General features: G+C 41.3%; 1 protein-coding gene across 7 annotated transcripts in view; it reads left to right on the top strand.

Moving 5' to 3' along the window:
• Window positions 1-17,679, top strand: part of NMT2 (N-myristoyltransferase 2) — a 66,695-nt gene that overhangs the window by 40,253 nt on the left and 8,763 nt on the right. For all 7 annotated transcript variants that reach the window (XM_016962704.4, XM_054660783.2, XM_063780491.1 and 4 more), the window contains 3 exons: window positions 593-701; window positions 9,509-9,679; window positions 16,053-16,220. In XM_016962704.4, the coding sequence (XP_016818193.1) occupies window positions 593-701; window positions 9,509-9,679; window positions 16,053-16,220 (448 nt within the window). The remainder of the gene's footprint in view (window positions 1-592; window positions 702-9,508; window positions 9,680-16,052; window positions 16,221-17,679) is intronic.

Here is a 17,679-nt window from a genome sequence, read left to right as displayed (position 1 = left end):
CTTGGAAACCTGGGTGTGATTAATATTTCTTTTTTTTGTGTGTGTGAGACGGTCTTGCTCTGTTGCCCATGCTGGAGTGCCGTGGCATGATCTCGGCTTACTGCTGCAACCTCTGCCTCCCAGGTTCAAGTGATTCTCCTGCCTCAGCCTCCCGAGTAGCTGGGATTACAGGTGCACACCACCGTGCCTGGCTAATTTTTGTATTTTTAGTAGAGATGGGGTTTCACCATGTTGGCCAGGCTGGTCTTGAACTCCTGGCCTCAAGTGATCTGCCCACCTCAGCCTCCCAAAGTGCTGGGATTACAGGCATGAGCCACCGTGCCCAGCCAACTAATATTTCCTTTGCAGTTTTAAGATTCCTCTTTAGTGAAAAAGATGAAAGGTCACAAACTCCTGAGGAACATAACTGGAGTATAAGATGTATTTTAGAGATTAAAAATTGACAGATAAAATGATGACATAGGATGAGGGCCTCTGTCTAGTACAACGTAAGTATTCAGTAAATGCTTATGTAACAGCCAAGCTGAGACAAAGAGTGAAAACTTGTAGAGTTAGAAATCAATTTGATTTTAAAACCTTTATTGTATTCCAGATACTGGCATCGATCACTAAACCCCAGAAAATTGGTAGAAGTGAAATTTTCTCACTTGAGTAGAAATATGACTTTACAGAGAACAATGAAGCTATACAGACTTCCAGATGTAAGTAAGAATGATTTGCAGTTTTCTGAAGCTGTAACAACTGACGCTTTTAATGCAGAAAAAATTATTTGCAGGAGTCTAAAAACTGACTGGTGTGTCTGAGGAAGTGAATATGGAGCGAAAGAGATTTCATGGAACTCGGGAGCTAGGGAAGGTAGGGAGTTTGTTTGGAAATGCCAATCTTTCCTTTTTTCCCAAGGCTCTTAAAGTTGTTCCATTGGTAGTTGGATAAGACTGAACTCAAGGCAAGTAAGTTTTGAAATTTGGGAAGTTTATGGTCTGTTAAGTAAGAAGGAAGAAAAGTCCAGGCTGCTGATCTCTTAATGCGTTGGAACTCAGGAATCAAGTGTAGAGGAGAGACCCAGCGAGTGGAAATAATGTCTCATTAAATTATCATCTTCTTAAACTATCTCGTTCTCAATGTGAAAAGTTGTCATTTTTTTTTTTTTTTTTTTTTGGAGACAGTCTTGCTCTGTTGCCCCTTCAGCGCAATGGCACAATCTCAGCTCACTGCAACCTCTGCCTCCCGGGTTCAAGCGATTCTCCCACCTCAGCCTCCCAAGTAGCTGGGACTACAGGCACCTGCCACCACACCCGGCTAATTTTTGTATTTTTAATAGAGATGGGGTTTCACCATGTTGGCCAGGCTGGCCTCAGACTCCTGACCTCAAGTGAACCGCCTGCTTCAGCCTCCCAAGGTGCTGACATTACAGGCATGAGCCACTGCACCCAGCGAAAAGTTATTTATTTTATTTTATTTATTTTTTATTTTTTTGAGATGGAATCTCGCTGTGTCACCCAGGCTGGAGTGCAGTGGCGCGATCTCGGTTCACTGCAAGCTCCACCTCCTGGGTTCACGCCATTCTCCTGCCTCAGCCTCCTGAGTAGCTGGGACTATAGGCGCCCGCCAGCATGCCCGGCTAATTTTTTGTATTTTTAGTAGAGACGGGGTTTCACCATGTTAGCCAGGATAGTCTTGATCTCCTGACCTTGTGATCCGCCTGCCTCGGCCTCCCATAATGCTGGGATTACAGGCGTGAGCCACCACGCCTGGCGAAAAGTTATTTTTTTTATTTTTTTATTTTTTGAGACAGAGTCTCGCTCTGTTACCCAGGCTGGAGTGCAGTGGCTGGATGTTGGCTCACTGCAACCTCCACCTCCCGGGTTCAAACAATTCTCCTGCCTCAGCCTCCCAAATAGCTGGAATTACAGGTGTGTGCCACCACACCCAACTGATTTTTGTATTTTTAGTAGAGATGGGGTTTCACCGTGTTGGCCAGGCTGGTCTTGAACTCCTGACCTTGTGATCCGCCTGCCTTGGCCTCCCAAAGTCCTGGGATTACAGGTGTGAGCCACCACGCCCAGCCAAGTTATCATTTTTAATAGGGAAAAATATAAATGTGCTTTCTAGACTGGGCTTTATTTGGGGCTTGGCTATATTAGTTATCTATGGCCATGTAAAAAATGACCACAAACTGAGCTGCTTAAAACAACATTTATTATCACACAGCTTCTGTGGGCCAGAAATCCAGTCACAGCTTAGCTGAGTCCTGTGCTTTGTTCAGGGTCTCTCCTGAAGTTGCCACCCAGGTGTCAGCCAGGGCTGAGGTCTCATCTGAAACTTGACTAGGGAAGGATCCATTTCCATGCTCCTGTAGTTGTTGGCAGGATTGAGTTCCTCACTGGCTGTTGGACCAAGGGCCTCAGTTCTTTGCCACGTTGGATTCTCCATAGGGTAGCTCACAGCATGGCAGCTTGTTCATCAAAGCCAGCGAGAGAGAGAGTCTATAGAGAGGATCTGCTGGCAAGATGGAAGTCAGAACCCTATGCAGGTGATTCATGAAAGTGACATCCAGTCGCCATTGCCATTTCTTTTTTTTTTTTTTTTTTTAAGATGGAGGCTCGCTCTGTTGTCCAGGCTGGAGTGCAATGGCACAATCTCAGCTCATTGCAATCTCCGCCTCCTGAGTTCAAGCGATTCTCCTGCCTCAGCCTCCCAAGTAGCTGGGATTACAGGTGTGCACCACCACGCCCAGCTAATTTTTGTATTTTTAGTAGAGACGGGGTTTCACCATATTAGTCAGGCTGGTCTCGAACTCCTGACCTCAGGTGATCCACCCGCCTCAGCCTCCCAAAGTGCTGGGATTACAGGTGTGAGCCACTGCGCCCAGCCGCCATTGCCATTTCTATTGGTTAGAACCAAATCACAGGTCCTGCCCACACGTAACAGGAGCAGATCACACCAGCTGTGAACCCCAGGAGGTGGGATCACTGGGGGCCATCTTAGAATCTGTGCGCCACTCATGGGATCTTTTGTTTGAAGTGTTGCGACGTGTGAATTGAAATAAAATCTTCGGCCAGGCGCGGTGGCTCACGCCTGTAATCCCAGCACTTTGGGAGGCCAAGGCAGGCAGATCACAAGGTCAAGAGATCGAGGCCACCCTGGCCAACGTGGTGAAACCCCATCTCTACTAAAAATTAAAAAATTAGCTGTGGATGGTGGCACATGGCTGTAGTCCCAGCTACTAGGGAGGCTGAGGCAGGAGAATCGCTTGAACCTAGGAGGCAGAGGTTGCAGTGAGCTGAGATCGCGCCATTGCACTCCAGCCTGGCCACAGAGCGAGACTCCATCTCATAAATAACTAAATACATACATACATACATACATACATACATACATACATACAAACTTCAAGAATGCCTCTTTTTTTCACTATGGGCAAATGCTGTTCCACTTTGGTCTCTCCAAATTTCAGTTTCTTGAACCTCAAGCAGCCTAGCTTACGTACAAGGAAAAGACACACTTACATGTAGGTTGCCTACAATGGAGTGAAGAATAAGGAGTTTTAGCACATACCATTGGTTTACTCACAATGATTTTCTTAAAGTGCTAAAGCTATTTTTGACTTGACTCCATTCATCAGCCTTAATATTTTTGTACAAGAGTCAATCTTCTCCTGGGTATAGGCGTTTATTATGAAACCAGACTGTGGCATCTTACTTCCAGTGAACCTGGGTTCCCGGTAGCAGTCCTGTTCCAGTCGTGCTGTGACAGTGACTGCCTTTCCCCCACCCATAAATTGAAGGTTATGAAGTGCTTTCAAATACATTATTCAATTTATTCTCACAGCAACCTTTTGAAGTTAGTACTTCTTATCCCCATTTTACAGATGAAGAAACTGAGGTATGTGACAGTTGGCACTTAGGCGAGGATGTGTTAATATCACCAAGTGGAGGGCTTGGGATGCAGGCCCCAGACCTCCATGTTTCCCTGTTAGCTCCCTCTGCCTCTGCCATCCCCTCTAACATTACCCACTGTGGGGACACCATGGCTCAGCCTCACTGAATGTCTCACTGTGAGTACAGCATAAATCAAGGCAGAAAAGGACGATTGTCAAGGTGCAAACAGCTCTCATTGGCTTGCCCCAGTCTCCTTTCCCCCTTTTAAGTCATAGGAAAGGAAAGGAAAATAAAGAGTAAATTAATAGAATAAAAGAGAGATTAAAGTACAGATATTATGAAATTGGAAGGTGCTGGCAGCAGTCCCTTGGGTGTCTGCCTCTTGAGTTAAACTGGACAGAACTGCATATACCAGATGCCCCTTCCTCTCCTATGGGCCCAGATGGGTGATACCACTGCTAGCAGTCAAGTTATTTAAGAACATTTTTGTACCATTCAGCGTAAAAGCAAACCTATGGAATACAGCTTTTGCTGTATAGATCAATCTCATTTTCTGCTTCATTGTTACTGTTTTTGCTTATAGGAGTGCCAGCTTTCTGTCTTTTTCATGGACTTTTGAATATAGGAGCTAACATTTATTGTGGCCGGCGTTATGCTCGACATTTAACAGCCGTAGTCTCATTTACTAATCACAACAGCCACAGGAGGATGGGTCCTTATCCCCATAGCACAGAAGGGGCCATGAGAACACAGATTGACTTGCTCAGAGTCTGCTGGCCAGAAGCAGAGCTGTCGCAGGGCCTGCGCCATTCACAACTGTTACCTAAAATACTAAGGTTTCCCCAAGAAACACACCTTACGATGCCTCCCTACCCTTTCAGTGTTTGGGGAGATTTTATTTTGTTTTGTTTTTTTGATCTGGTGTTGAGTATTTCCAAGTTCGATTTTGCGCATCTGTGTCAATGAGCTGAAAGGTAATTTGATGTTGATAAAAAGCAGAAGTCAGAGAATGATCCACTAAGGTCTTAGCACTGTGCTGCAAGGAGGGTGTGCTTGCTTAGACATGTCGAGGCATATAAGGTGTTCTATATTTAGTGGCATTAGATGGTTTTTTTAGTGGTTAGCATTCTGTTTGCTCCTTTTTGAATCATATAAATAACCATAATCATTGCTTACATCTCTTCTCTGGAATCTTGGCTCTCAAACGGTTTGTACCACATACTTGACAGATAACAACACTACTGTTTTTTAATAGAGCTCTGAGCTTCATTTCCTTATGTACTTATAAGCAGATTTTACACAGATTTCAATCTACGTAGAGGCCCATGAATCATGCATATTAGTTGGGCCATGGGAAAGGATATCTGATTCAGATACAGAGTTTGCTTATGAAACTGAGATTTTTCTTATTTACTGGAAATGATTCTCTGCATTTTATTGAACTCTCAGAAAACATGACCGCTTCACTATTCCATTATACGGAAGCTAGCCATTTTAATCTAAGCCCAATAGCCTTCCTGCTTCTTTCTGAGGACAATAGTTATAATTTGAGTGTTTGTTTTGCTTTTCAAAAGTTATTTCTTTTTTTTTTTTTTTTTTTTTTTTTTTTTGTGAGACGAAGTCTCGCTTTGTCGCCAGGCTGGAGTGCAGTGACGCGATCTTGGCTCACTGCAACCTCCGCCTCCTGGATGCAAGCAGTTCTCCTGCCTCAGCCTCCTGAGTAGCTGGGACTACAGCCACGTGCCACCACACCCAGCTAATTTTTGTATTTTAGTCCATGTTGGCCAGGATGGTCTCGATCTCTTGACCTCGTGATCCGCCTGCCTCAGCCTCCCAAAGTGCTGAGATTACAGGTGTGAGCCACCGTGCCTGGTAGTATTTCATTCTTACACAGATTATTTTAGCTATTAGTCAGCAAATGTAAATATTCTTACCCTGTTTTCTAGGACTTTCTGTTTTTTATAGCTGGTACATCCTGGTGTGCTCTTATGCTTTAATGCTTCTATAAAAATTTGTTCAAAATGCTTATAAGTTGCCAAACTTATGATACTTTTTACCTGAATTTAGGCAACATATTGCTTGTCTAAATTCTGCTACTTATTTTTCTAACCTTTAGAGACCTAAGATAGCAGTTCTCAAAGTGTGGCCCAGGGACCTCTGGAAGTCCCCCAAGATCTTTGAATCTATGCAGTCATTTTTTTTTTAACTATTTTCATAATAACACTAATATGTAATTTTTTCACTTTCATTCTCTTCTGAGTATACTGTGAAGTCTTCCAGAGGCCATGTGGCATGTGTATTTCTGTAGTCTTTTGTTTAAAAATGTTCTCAGTTTTGATTTCTAATGCGATAAGTGTGGATATATATAACCCCCATAAGCAAAGCTCTTTGGAGGTACTCAGTCATTATTAACAGCGTAGGCCGGGTGCAGTGGACCATGCCTGTAATCCCAGCACTTTGGGAGACCGAGGTGGGCAGATCACAAGGTCAGGAGATCGAGACCATCCTGGCTAGTACGATAAAACTGCATCTCTACTAAAAATACAAAAAATTAGCTGGGCGTGGTGGCACGTGCTTGTAATCCTAGCTACTTGGGAAGCTGAGGCAGGATCAAATCACTTGAACCCGGGAGGCAGAGGTTGCAGTGAGCTGAGATCACACCACTGCACTCCAGCCTGGGCGACAGAGTAAGACTCCATCTCAAAAAAAAAAAAAGAGTATAAAAGGGTCCCAAGACCAAAATATTTGAGAACTCCTGCTTTAAGGCGATCTGCTGGGCAGTTGCTTTAGTGGTTTCACAGTTGGATATTCAATGAATGAGAATTGTGCTCCAGAAGAATGTTTTGCTCTAGAAGGAAGTTGGCAAATTTTTTTTTTCATTTCTGAATGTTCTCTATTAACAGATATCATATATCCTGTGGCTTTCATTAATTCATCTAATTGCTTGATATTGTTGATTGTTACTGAACCAGTAACAAAAGAAAAAAAATTCTGATATTGAGAAAGGCTATTTGAAATTTATCAAGCTAAGTCTGCCTCATAGCAGAAACTAATTTTTTAAATGACTATGATATATATTTTATATGGTTTTGGTCTTCCCACTAGCATTTAGAAGTGCTTATTTATTTCCAGTGGAGATCTGGACATTTCTGACTCATTGATTTTGAGAGGTACTAAAAGACTAAAGGTATGCATTGCCTGTTAAATGTGAAGGACTTAAATTCTCTAAATTTAGATTATTAAATGGCATTTTAGCTGCAGTGCTTTAGACATGACATCATCATAATAGAATGGCTCATAGTAAATATTCAGCTGAGGACTGTTGGTGTATAAATACAGAGCATGCACCTCCCATTCCCCTTTCCCCCAGCTAATCGATAATCAATCAGCACTGTGTGTCACTGAAGCTTAGAAACCCCAGCACAGCTAATAGTTGATGACAGCTGGCACTCAGGAGAAAACCTATTTTCCTTGGCCTAGTGTGGTGGCTCACACCTGTAATCCCAGCACTTTGGGAGGCCGAGGTGGGCAGATCACCTGAGGTCAGGCATTTGAGACCAGCCTGGCCAACGTGGTGAAACCCTGTCTCTACTAAAAATACAAAATTAGCCGGGCATGGTGGCAGGCGCCTGTAATCCCAGTTACTCGGGAGGCTGAGGCAAGAGAATCGATTGAACCCAGGAGGCAGAGGTTGCAGTGAACCGAGATCGCACCATTGCACTCCAGCCTGGGTGACAAGAGTGAGACTCCGTCTCAAAAAAAACACCTGTTTTCCCCCTTGGGCTTCCACCTGGGGGCATGCAGGAATTGTGATGACCTAATTCTACAGGAAGTTTTTCCTTTAAAAATATTTCTTAAGAGTGGAACTGCTAGATTATATAAAATTTTTAAAAATAATCATTTAGGGCAGAAAAAGTAGAGTAGCAATATTTATATACAGATTATTCATCTCTTAAAATGTATCTAGTGTTTCTCCAAGAGGGGGAAAAATCAGGTTTACAGAAAAAAATAAACTGTATTTCTCAGTTTAAAATTGTCTGTTTGTTGGGCTTCCTGACTTTTAGTCTCAAGTCCCCTGGCCCCTGAACAGTTCTAGAGAGCAAAGTGATGTCAGGAGCTTTTACAAGGACAACAGTTGAACAAATTCAAATGGGGGCCTGTCCTGACTTTTAGGTTTTTTATTCCTATGGCTTAATTTTTTAAATTCTAAAGCTCTGGAGTAGTGATAAGACACCTACCCTGATCACCTTTACCCAGAAGATGTGGCAGGAGAGGCCAGGCTGCGTCCCTGGCAGCCATTTGCCGTTAGACAAGATGGACGCTTTCAGGCTGGTATGGCTGTAAACCCGTTTGCCTTTAGAAAATACTTGGCTATGAACAATGCTTGCCTTCCCATCCAGCCTGATATGATTCACTCCTATATCATTTTTGTTCAAGAGAACAAAATCACCACACGTTTTTAATGGGCTATTGCATAATAAAACAAGTTGCTCAGTTGTATTTTCAAAATGTCAGACTTGGCAGTTTTAAAGCATCCCTCAGAAACCATGAAGGATTGGTTCTAGGACCCCTCAGATACCAGAATCCTTGGGTGCTCAAGTCCCTTATATAAGATGGCGTAGCATTGTGTATTTGCATATAATGTATGCACATCCTCCTGTATACTTTATTTATTTATTTTTGAGACGAAGTCCCACCCTGTCTCCCAGGCTTGAGTGCAGTGGCGTGATCATGGTTTACTGCAACCTCCGCCTCCCAGTTTCAAACGATTCTCCTGCCTCAGCCTCCTGAGTAGCTGGGATTACAGGTGCATGTCACCACGCCTGGCTAAGTTTTACATTTTTCATAGAGACAGGGTTTCATCACGTTTGCCAGGCTGGTCTCGAACTTCTGACCTCAAATGATCCACCGGCATCAGCCTCCCAAAGTGCTGGGATTACAGGCATGAGCCACCATGCCCCCTGTCCTGTATACTTTAAATCATCTCTGGATTACTTATAAGGTCAAATACAATCTAAATGCTATGTAAGTAGTTGTTACACTGCATTTTTAAGAAATAATGACAAGAAAAAAAGTCTGTACACGATCAGCACAGATGCAACTATCCAGTTTTTTTTTCCCCGAATATTTTTCGTCTAAGGTTGGTCAAACCCACAGATGCACAACCAGTGGATACGGAGGGCTGCCTGTACTCCAGAAGTCATGCTAAGTTGGCTATGTCCCATCATGTAGACTGTTAATATTCTTGGCATTGGTATATACATTGGTGTGTTTTGGGTATTGGCGTACATCATGAACTTGTAGTGTTCCCTTTGATGTTTGTTTGGGTCATGGGCAATAGTGACCAAAGACTTGCCACACAGATAGGAAGATACAACACATTGTCTGTCTCGCCTATATTTTAACCCAGCTCTTCTCAAACCTTAATGTGTGTACAAACCCAAGGAAATCTTGTTGAGTTGCAGATTCGGATTCATTAGATCTGGGGCGGGGCCAGGCTCTGCAGCCCTAACAAGCTCCCGTGTGCTGCTCATTCTGCTGGTCTGCAGACCACACTTTGAGTGCAAAGTCGTTTCACTCCTCTTCTACCTGAACTTCTGGATTTGTTTTGTTTCCCCTCCAACAAGGTAACAAAGACTTCAGGTTTGAGACCAATGGAACCAAAAGATATCAAATCAGTTCGAGAATTAATCAACACTTACCTGAAGCAGTTTCATCTGGCTCCAGTGATGGATGAAGAGGAAGTAGCCCACTGGTTCCTCCCCCGGGAGCACATTATTGACACGTTTGTAGTGGAGGTAAAGACAAGGTGATAAACATAAAGCTTCTCCTTGAAGCACCCTTTGTGTTCAGCGTGCAGCAGAAGTATTTACACACACTTCCTTCTATTTCATCACAGAACATTACAAAGATGTGTACTAAAGGGTTGAGAGTTAATAAGATTAATAATTCTGAATACTCTATCAAGGACATGCTTAAGTGAAACCGCCATTTGTTGAACCATGAGGGTGTGGTGTTGAGAAATATGGTGACCATGAGTGTGGTCTGGTGCCATTGTCTTGTTTTGTGCTAAGGCACCAGCAGCTTTACCCACAGCACTGCTTTGCACCGTGATGCTGATGGTAACTTGTCAACAAGGCAAACAACTTCTTAGTGTTATGAAAATCATTTTGACCTCACAGATTTCTGAAAGGGTCTCAGGTACCCACAGGGTTCACAGACCACATTTTGGGAACTGCTTTCCAGGGCATATCATTAGAGCTGCTGAGTCTGTGGTCGGACCCATCTTTCACATTATTAGAAATTGCCAAATAGCTCACCACAATAAGGTCCTGAGCAGTGTAAGAGAGTTCCTGTTTCCTCGCATCCTCACAAGACGTGGGTATGGTCAGATTTTAAATTTATTTAGGCCCACCTGATGAGTATGGAACAGTATCTTGTTGTTAATTTATATCCTCATTATTGATGAATTTGAGTATCTCATCAATCTGTTAGCCATGTTTATTTCTTTTATGAACTTGCTATTTACATCACTTGCCTGTTTTTTCTTTTTGACCGTAGTTGTCTTACTGATTTATGAAAGGTTTTTTGTTTGTTTGTTTTGAGATGGAATTTTGCTCTTGTTGCCCAGGCTGGAGTGCAGTGGCGCAATCTCGGCTCACTGCAAACTCCACCTCCCAGGTTCAAGCTATTCTCCTGCCTCAGCCTCCCAAGTAGCTGGGATTACAGGCATGCGCCACCATGCCCGGCTAATTTTTGTATTTTTAGTAGAGTCGGGGTTTCACCATGTTGGTCAGGCTTGGTCTTGAACTCCTGACCTCAGGTGATTCACCTGCCTTGGCCTCCCAAAGTGCTGGAATTATAGGCGTGAGCCACTGTACCCAGCCCGTGAAAGGTTTTTTATATGCTGAATACTAACACTTTGTATTGTGTTCCTTTCTGGGTCCTCTATATTCTATTTCGTTGATCTCCATGTCTGTCTCTTCACTAATACCACACTGACCTGGTTTCTATAGCGATATAGGGAGCCTTAGTATCAGGTAGAGTAATTCCTCCCACTTTATTCTTGTTTGTCAAGATCATTTTAATTAACCTATTTCCTTTGCCTTTTGCATATACATTTTAGAATAAGCTTATTTTTGCCTACAAAATACCTTGCTGGTACTTTGATAGGGATTACATTACACTGATAGATTAATTTGAGGATAATTGAAAAGTCTTCCAGTCCATGAACATGGAATGTCTCTACATTTTTTTTGGTCTTTTAAAATCTCTTTTATCAGCATTCTCTAAGAGCATCCAGATCCTGTACATGTTTTCTTAAGTGTATAGCTAGATATTTCACTTTCTTTGGGGCGATTATAATGGTGTTGTGTTTTTAATTTCAGTTTCTGCATGTTCATTGTTAGCCTGTAGAAATGCTTTCTTTTGTGCGTTTGTATCCTACCACAGTGCTGAAATCACTTACTGGTTCCAGGAGTTTGTGTGTAGATTCCTTGTGATTTCTATATAGACAATGTGTCATCTGCAAATAGGGACAGCTTTATTGCTTCCTTTCCAATCTTGATGCCTTTATTTATTGGTCTTGCATTAATGCAGGACCTAGATCTTCCAGTGCTTTGTTGAGAAAGAGTGGGGAAGGTTGACATCCTCGTCGTGTTTTTGATGGTGGGAGAAAAGCATTTACTCTTTCACCATGAAGTATGATGTTAGCTGTAGGTTTTTCTGTGGGTGCTCCTAATCAATTTGAGGTCATTCTCCTCTATTTCTAACTTGCTGAGAGTTCTTATGAATGGGCATTGGATTTTTTCCAGTGCTGCTTCTGCTTCAATAGATGTAATCATATGATTTTTCTCCTTTAATCTGTTGATATGTTAGATTACATTGATTGATTTTCAAATGTTGGGTCACTCTTACATTCCTAGAAAATATCCACTTGGTCAGGGTGTATAATTATTTTTATACATTGTTGTATTGATTGCTAATATTTTGCTGAGTATTTGTTGAGTTCATGAGAGATATCTCTCTGGAGTGCCTTTTTTGTAATGTCTGTCTGGTTTAGATATCAAGAGAATACTGGTCTCATAATAGGAGTTGGGAAGTATTATTTCCTCTTCTATTTTCTAGAAGAAATTGAGAATTGGTGTTAATTCTTTAAATGTTTGTTAGAATTCTCCAGTTGAAATGATCTGAGCTTAGCTGTTTCTTTTTTGGGAGTTTTTAAATAATGGACTAAATGTCTTTAATGGTTATAGCACTATTCAGATGATCTATTTCATCTTGGTTGAGTTTTAATAGTTTTTGAGGAGTTCATCCATTTCTTCTAAATTGTTGAATGTATGAGTGTAATTAATGTTGTTCATTTTATTCCCTTGTTATCCTTTTAGTGGCTGTGGGATCTGTACTGATATCTCTTGTTTCATACCAGATATTGGTGATTCATGTTTTCTCTTTCTTTATTTTTGTCCATATTGGTAGACTTGTATCATTTTATTGATTTGTTTCCCAGAGAACCAGACTTTTGTTGGATATTCCCTGTTGTTTTCCTATTTTCAGTGTCATTGATTTCTACCCTTGTGTTTATTGTTTCCTTCTGTCTGCTTGCTTTGGGTTTATTTTGCTCTTCTTTTCTAGTTCCTTGAGGGAGGAACTTACTGACTTGAGACCTTTCCCTGTTTCTAGTAAGCATTTAGTTCTATCAATTTCCCTCTCTGCACTGCTTTAGCTATTTCTGACATATTTTGGTATGTTGTATCTTCATTGTCATTCACGTCTGTGTATTTTTTGGTTTCGTTTGAGGCTTCCTCTTTAGCCCACCCCTACTTAGAATTGTGCTGTTCAATTTTGCTGTGTTTAGAGATTTTCTGTTGTCTCCCTGTTACAAATTTCTAGTTTGATTCAATTATGGTTAAAGAACACACACTGTATGGTTTTGATTATTTTAAGGCTCTTGAGGTTTGTTTTATTACTCGGGATATGGACTGTCTTGATGGATATTCCATGGGTGCATGAAATGTGTATACCACTACTGTTGTGTGGAGTGTTCTTTGTATGCCAATTGGATCATGTTGATTAATTGAGTTATTCAGCTCTTCTATTTCCATGCTGATTTTCTGTCTAGCAGTTCTATCACTTGATGAGAGGGGCATGGAAGTCCCCAGCTGTAATTGTGGATTTGTCTATTTCTCCTTCCAACACTGTCAGTTTTTCTTGATTTCTTTTGGGCCTCTTGTTTGATACTCACATGTATATTAGGCTCTTTATGTCTCCCTAGTGGATTGATCTTTTTATCATAATGTAATACCTCTCTTTCTAATAATTTTCCTTGCTCTGGAGTATACTTTATTGTATATTACTATGACCAGACCTGCTTTTAAAAATTATTTGGACTTTTTCCATCCTTTTACTTTCAAACTATTCATGTTATTGAATTTGAAGTGAGTTTCTTGGAAACAGCCTATAGCTGGGTCATGTTTCTTTACCCACACTACTGATCTTTCTTTTGATTGGTGTATTTAGACCACTTACATAAAAGGTGATTATTGGTATGGTAGAGCTTAAGTCTACCATTTGATTATTTGGTTTCTTTATGTTTCTTCTGGTTCTTGTTCCTCTGTTTCTTTCTTCTTGCCTTGCTGTGGATTACTTGAATATATTTTAGGATACTGTTTTATTTATAGTACCTTTGGGTGTATTTGTATAGTTTTTATGATGGTTGATGTGAGTATTACAATATATATATGTGACTCATAGTCGATTGGTAACAACATTTATTACTTTGAGTCACCTTACTTTTATTTAGGTCACTTTACCTTTTTCATTTTTAAATATTGTTGTCTTAAATATCAGACAGTATTATGATTTTTGTTTTAATCATCAAGTATGATTTGTAACACTGATTAATAATGATGCTTGAGGAGAAGCATAATTTATTATATGTAGCCCAAATTTCTACTCTTTCTATTATTCTTCCCTCCTTCCTGATGCTTCAAGATTCCTTCTTTTATTATTTCCTTTCTATTTAAAGAAATTCCTTTAGCCAGTCTCAGGGTATGTCTGCTAGTGACACATTCTTTTGGTTTCCATTTGTGTGAGACTACTTCTGTTTTTAGATTTAGTTTCCCAATTTTTTTTTAAATTTTTTTTGGAGACAGTGTCTTGCTCTGTCACCCAGGCTGGAGTGCAATGGTGCAATCTCTGCTCACTGCAACCTCCGCCTCTTGGGTTCAAGCAGTTCTTGTGCCTCAGCCTCCTGTGTAGCTGGAACTACAGGCGCATGCCACCACACCCTGCTAATGTTTTGTATTTTAGTAGAGATGGGGTTTCACCACGTTGGCCAGGCTGGTCTTGAACTTCTGAGCTCAGAAAATCCACCCGCCTTGGCCTCCCCAAGTGCTGAGATTACAGGCGTGAGCCACCATGCTCAGCCCTAGTTTGCTAATATTTTACTTAGGATCTTCTATACTCACTACTGAGGTTGGCCATTAATTTCCCCTTCTTACCCTGTCCTTGTCCTGTCTTGATACCAAAGTTAGAATGAGCTGAAGAGCTTGTCCTCTCTTTTCTCTGGAACAGTGTATGTAATAATAGGGATTACTTATTCCTTGAAAGTTGTTAGAAGTTGCTTATAAGCCACCTAGACATGGTGCCATGGTGGGTTTTGTTGTGAGTGGGTTTTGTTTTGTTTTGTTTTGTTTTTTATCATTCTTTACAATTGATTGGGTGTGAGGGACAATGGAAAGATTGTCCCACTCTTCCCCAACAGTTGGTGATTCTCTGGTCATTTTAACAGCAAGAGAGGAAACAGTAATTTTACCAGCAATATGAATGTGAAGAAGTAGTTTTCTGAAAGCAGATGATGAAAATGGGGTGGGGAACCTAATCAGGTTCTGCAGGTGCCTGCAGTAATTCAGCATATGAGATGGATATGAGAAATTCTTAGAAGAATCTAAAATCCTTATTAAACCTGAAGGTTGAATTCATCTCCAATACTGAGCTGCTAATATAGAGCAGTAGGGAATCACTGTAGATTAACCCCTTTAGTTTCTTGCTGGCTGAAGAAAGGTCTAATGACTCGGAAGCCTTTGAAAACCAAAGCATACATCCTTCTGGAATTTCCTTTTCTGCTGAAAGAAATACTAGCAGTGGCATGTGTGTGGTCCAGCCTCTTCAGCCGCACAATTCAAACACATCATATTCTAAAAGTCAGCAAGGCCACCACAGCTAATTACAACAACCTGAACAATACTGGCTAATTTCTTGTATTGGAAGCTTTGCCAGTGATGATGAAATGAATGTCATCCATTGTATCTCTTATTTTTGATAGCTGCAAAATTCTCCAGTTGTTCATATGTGTATATTTTGGTGCAGTAGTAAGACCTTTCACAAGCTTGCGAACTCTTCCAAACAGCTTCCAGACTCTACCCAACCTTACTTAGGCCTGATATAATTCTTTCTGTGTGCTAAGACAGTGTGAGATAGTACACAGTATCTTTTAGTTGGAGAAGGCAGCCCTCTAATCCTTAAAGATTTTATTTCTGCAAAAACAATGAATCTGCTTTATCACTGTTCCCTTAGTCTAAAGAATTGACTCATTTGTCAGCCTGAGGGGAAGCTTTCCTTTTAGGACATTCTGCTTCTATCTTTCTTTTCTTTTTTTTTTTTTTTTTTTTTGAGTCTCATCCTGTCGCCCAGGCTGGAGTGCAGTGACACAGTCTTGGCTCACTGCAACCTCCGCCTCTGGGGTTCAAGCAATTCTCCAGCCTCAGCCTCCCAAGTAGCTGGGATTACAGGTGTGCGCCACCATACCTGGCTACGTTTTCATATCTTTAGTAGAGATGGGGTTTCACCATGTTGGTCAGGCTGGTCTCGAACTCCTGACCTCATGATCCACCTGCCTCATCCTCCCAAAGTGCTGGGATTACAGGCATGACATTCTGCTTCCTAAGAACTTTGTGCAAATCACCAACGGGCATTTAGGCTGAAGTCCCAACTCCAGGCCCTTCTTGGCCTCTACACAGCACAATATAAGGGGCCCCAAATTGGACTGCCGAGAAAGAAGTGTGACTTACTGCTTTTCGTTCTCTGGGGCAAGGGAGAGAACAGTTAGTGGAAATGCATGTATGCAGTTGGTTCAAGGAGATCTCTGCCTGACAGCACCTTTGCTCCTAGAGCCCCAATGGTAAACTGACTGATTTCCTGAGCTTCTATACGCTCCCCTCCACGGTGATGCACCACCCTGCTCACAAGAGCCTCAAAGCCGCCTACTCATTCTACAACATCCACACAGAGACGCCCCTGCTGGACCTCATGAGCGACGCGCTCATCCTGGCTAAATCGGTAAGCCACTCCTTCCTGTTCACGCCGTTTGGTTCTCCAAATGTCTGTGCCAAACTATAGAAGACATCTTACTGTGTTTTCTTCCACACAGGTGGAATTTATGCGAGATTTTAAAGAAACTATTGATCATCAAAGGAAGAATTTTGATAAGAGTTTCTTTTGAAACTTTAGAGGCTATTTTCATCATTAATTTTATGGCAGTTTGACAAAAAAGACAAAATGTACAAATTATAAATGTTTAACCCTTATATAAGAATATATAAGGCTGGGCATGGTGGCTCAGGCTTGTAATCCCAACACTCTGGGAGGCCGACATGGGTGGATCACCTGAGGTTAGGAGTTTAAGACCAGCCTGGTTAATATGGTGAAACCTCGTCTCTACTAAAAATACAAAAGTTAGCCAGGCTTCGTGGTGTGTGCCTGTAATCCCAGCTACTCGGGAGGCTCAGGCAGGAGAATTGCTTGAACCTGGGAGGCAGAGGTTGCAATGGAGCTGAGATTGCACCACTGCACTCCAGCCTGGGTGACAGAAACTGTCTCAAAAAAAAAAAAAAAAAATATATATATATATATATATAGAGAGAGAGAGAGAGAGAGAGAGAGAGAGAGAGCGCGCCCTTATCTTAGGAAGTAATATAAGGAAAATATTAATACATGAGTGAATATTTTTGTTGAGTGAATAACTAGCAGCAATTTTTTTATTCAACCAAATAGTCTCTGAATTTTAAAATTAAAGGAATTAAATTCAAAATTTAATTGTAGCCAGTCTACATGGTGAAACCCTGTCTCTACTAAAAATACAAAAATTAGCAGGGTGTGATAGCATACACCTGTAATCCCAGCTACTCGGGAGGCTGAGGCAAGAGGATTACTTGAACCTGGGAGTTGGCGGTTGCAGTGAGCTGAGATTGCACCATTGCATTCCAGCCTGGGCAACAGAGTGAGACCCTGTCTCAAATTAATTAATTAATTAAAATAAAATAAAATAAAAATCTCTTACCTGTGCCTTTGGATCCCCAAGTCCACATCATCCTCAGATTGTCTGCTTTTTTTCAACACTTCCCAAATATGGCCAGTAATTAGTTATTTAAGGTAAAAACCCTGAGAAATAAAAATAAAAAGTGCTCCTTCTATATCACATTTTGCATAGTATTATTGTCTGACATTTTAAAGAAATTTAATTTTTTACCATTAAAATTTTACATAAATATATTTCCCATTATCAGCCCAAAGCAAACATACTATTTTTTTACACTTTTTTTTTTTTTTTTTTTTTGAGATGAGTCTTGCTGTGTTACCCAGGCTGGAGTGCAGTGGCACAGTCTCGGCTCACTGCAACCTCTGCTTCCCATGTTCAAGTGATTCTCTTGTCTCAGCCTCCCGAGTAGCTGGGACTATAGGCGTGTGCCACCACACCTGGCTAATTTTTGTATTTTTAGTAGAGACAGGGTTTCATCAT

The sequence above is a fragment of the Pan troglodytes genome, chromosome 8 (genome assembly GCF_028858775.2).
Source record: "Pan troglodytes isolate AG18354 chromosome 8, NHGRI_mPanTro3-v2.0_pri, whole genome shotgun sequence".
NCBI classification, from domain to species: Eukaryota; Metazoa; Chordata; class Mammalia; order Primates; family Hominidae; genus Pan; species Pan troglodytes.
Note: the sequence above shows the minus strand (reverse complement) of the source record. Positions and strands in the feature narration are given on the sequence as shown.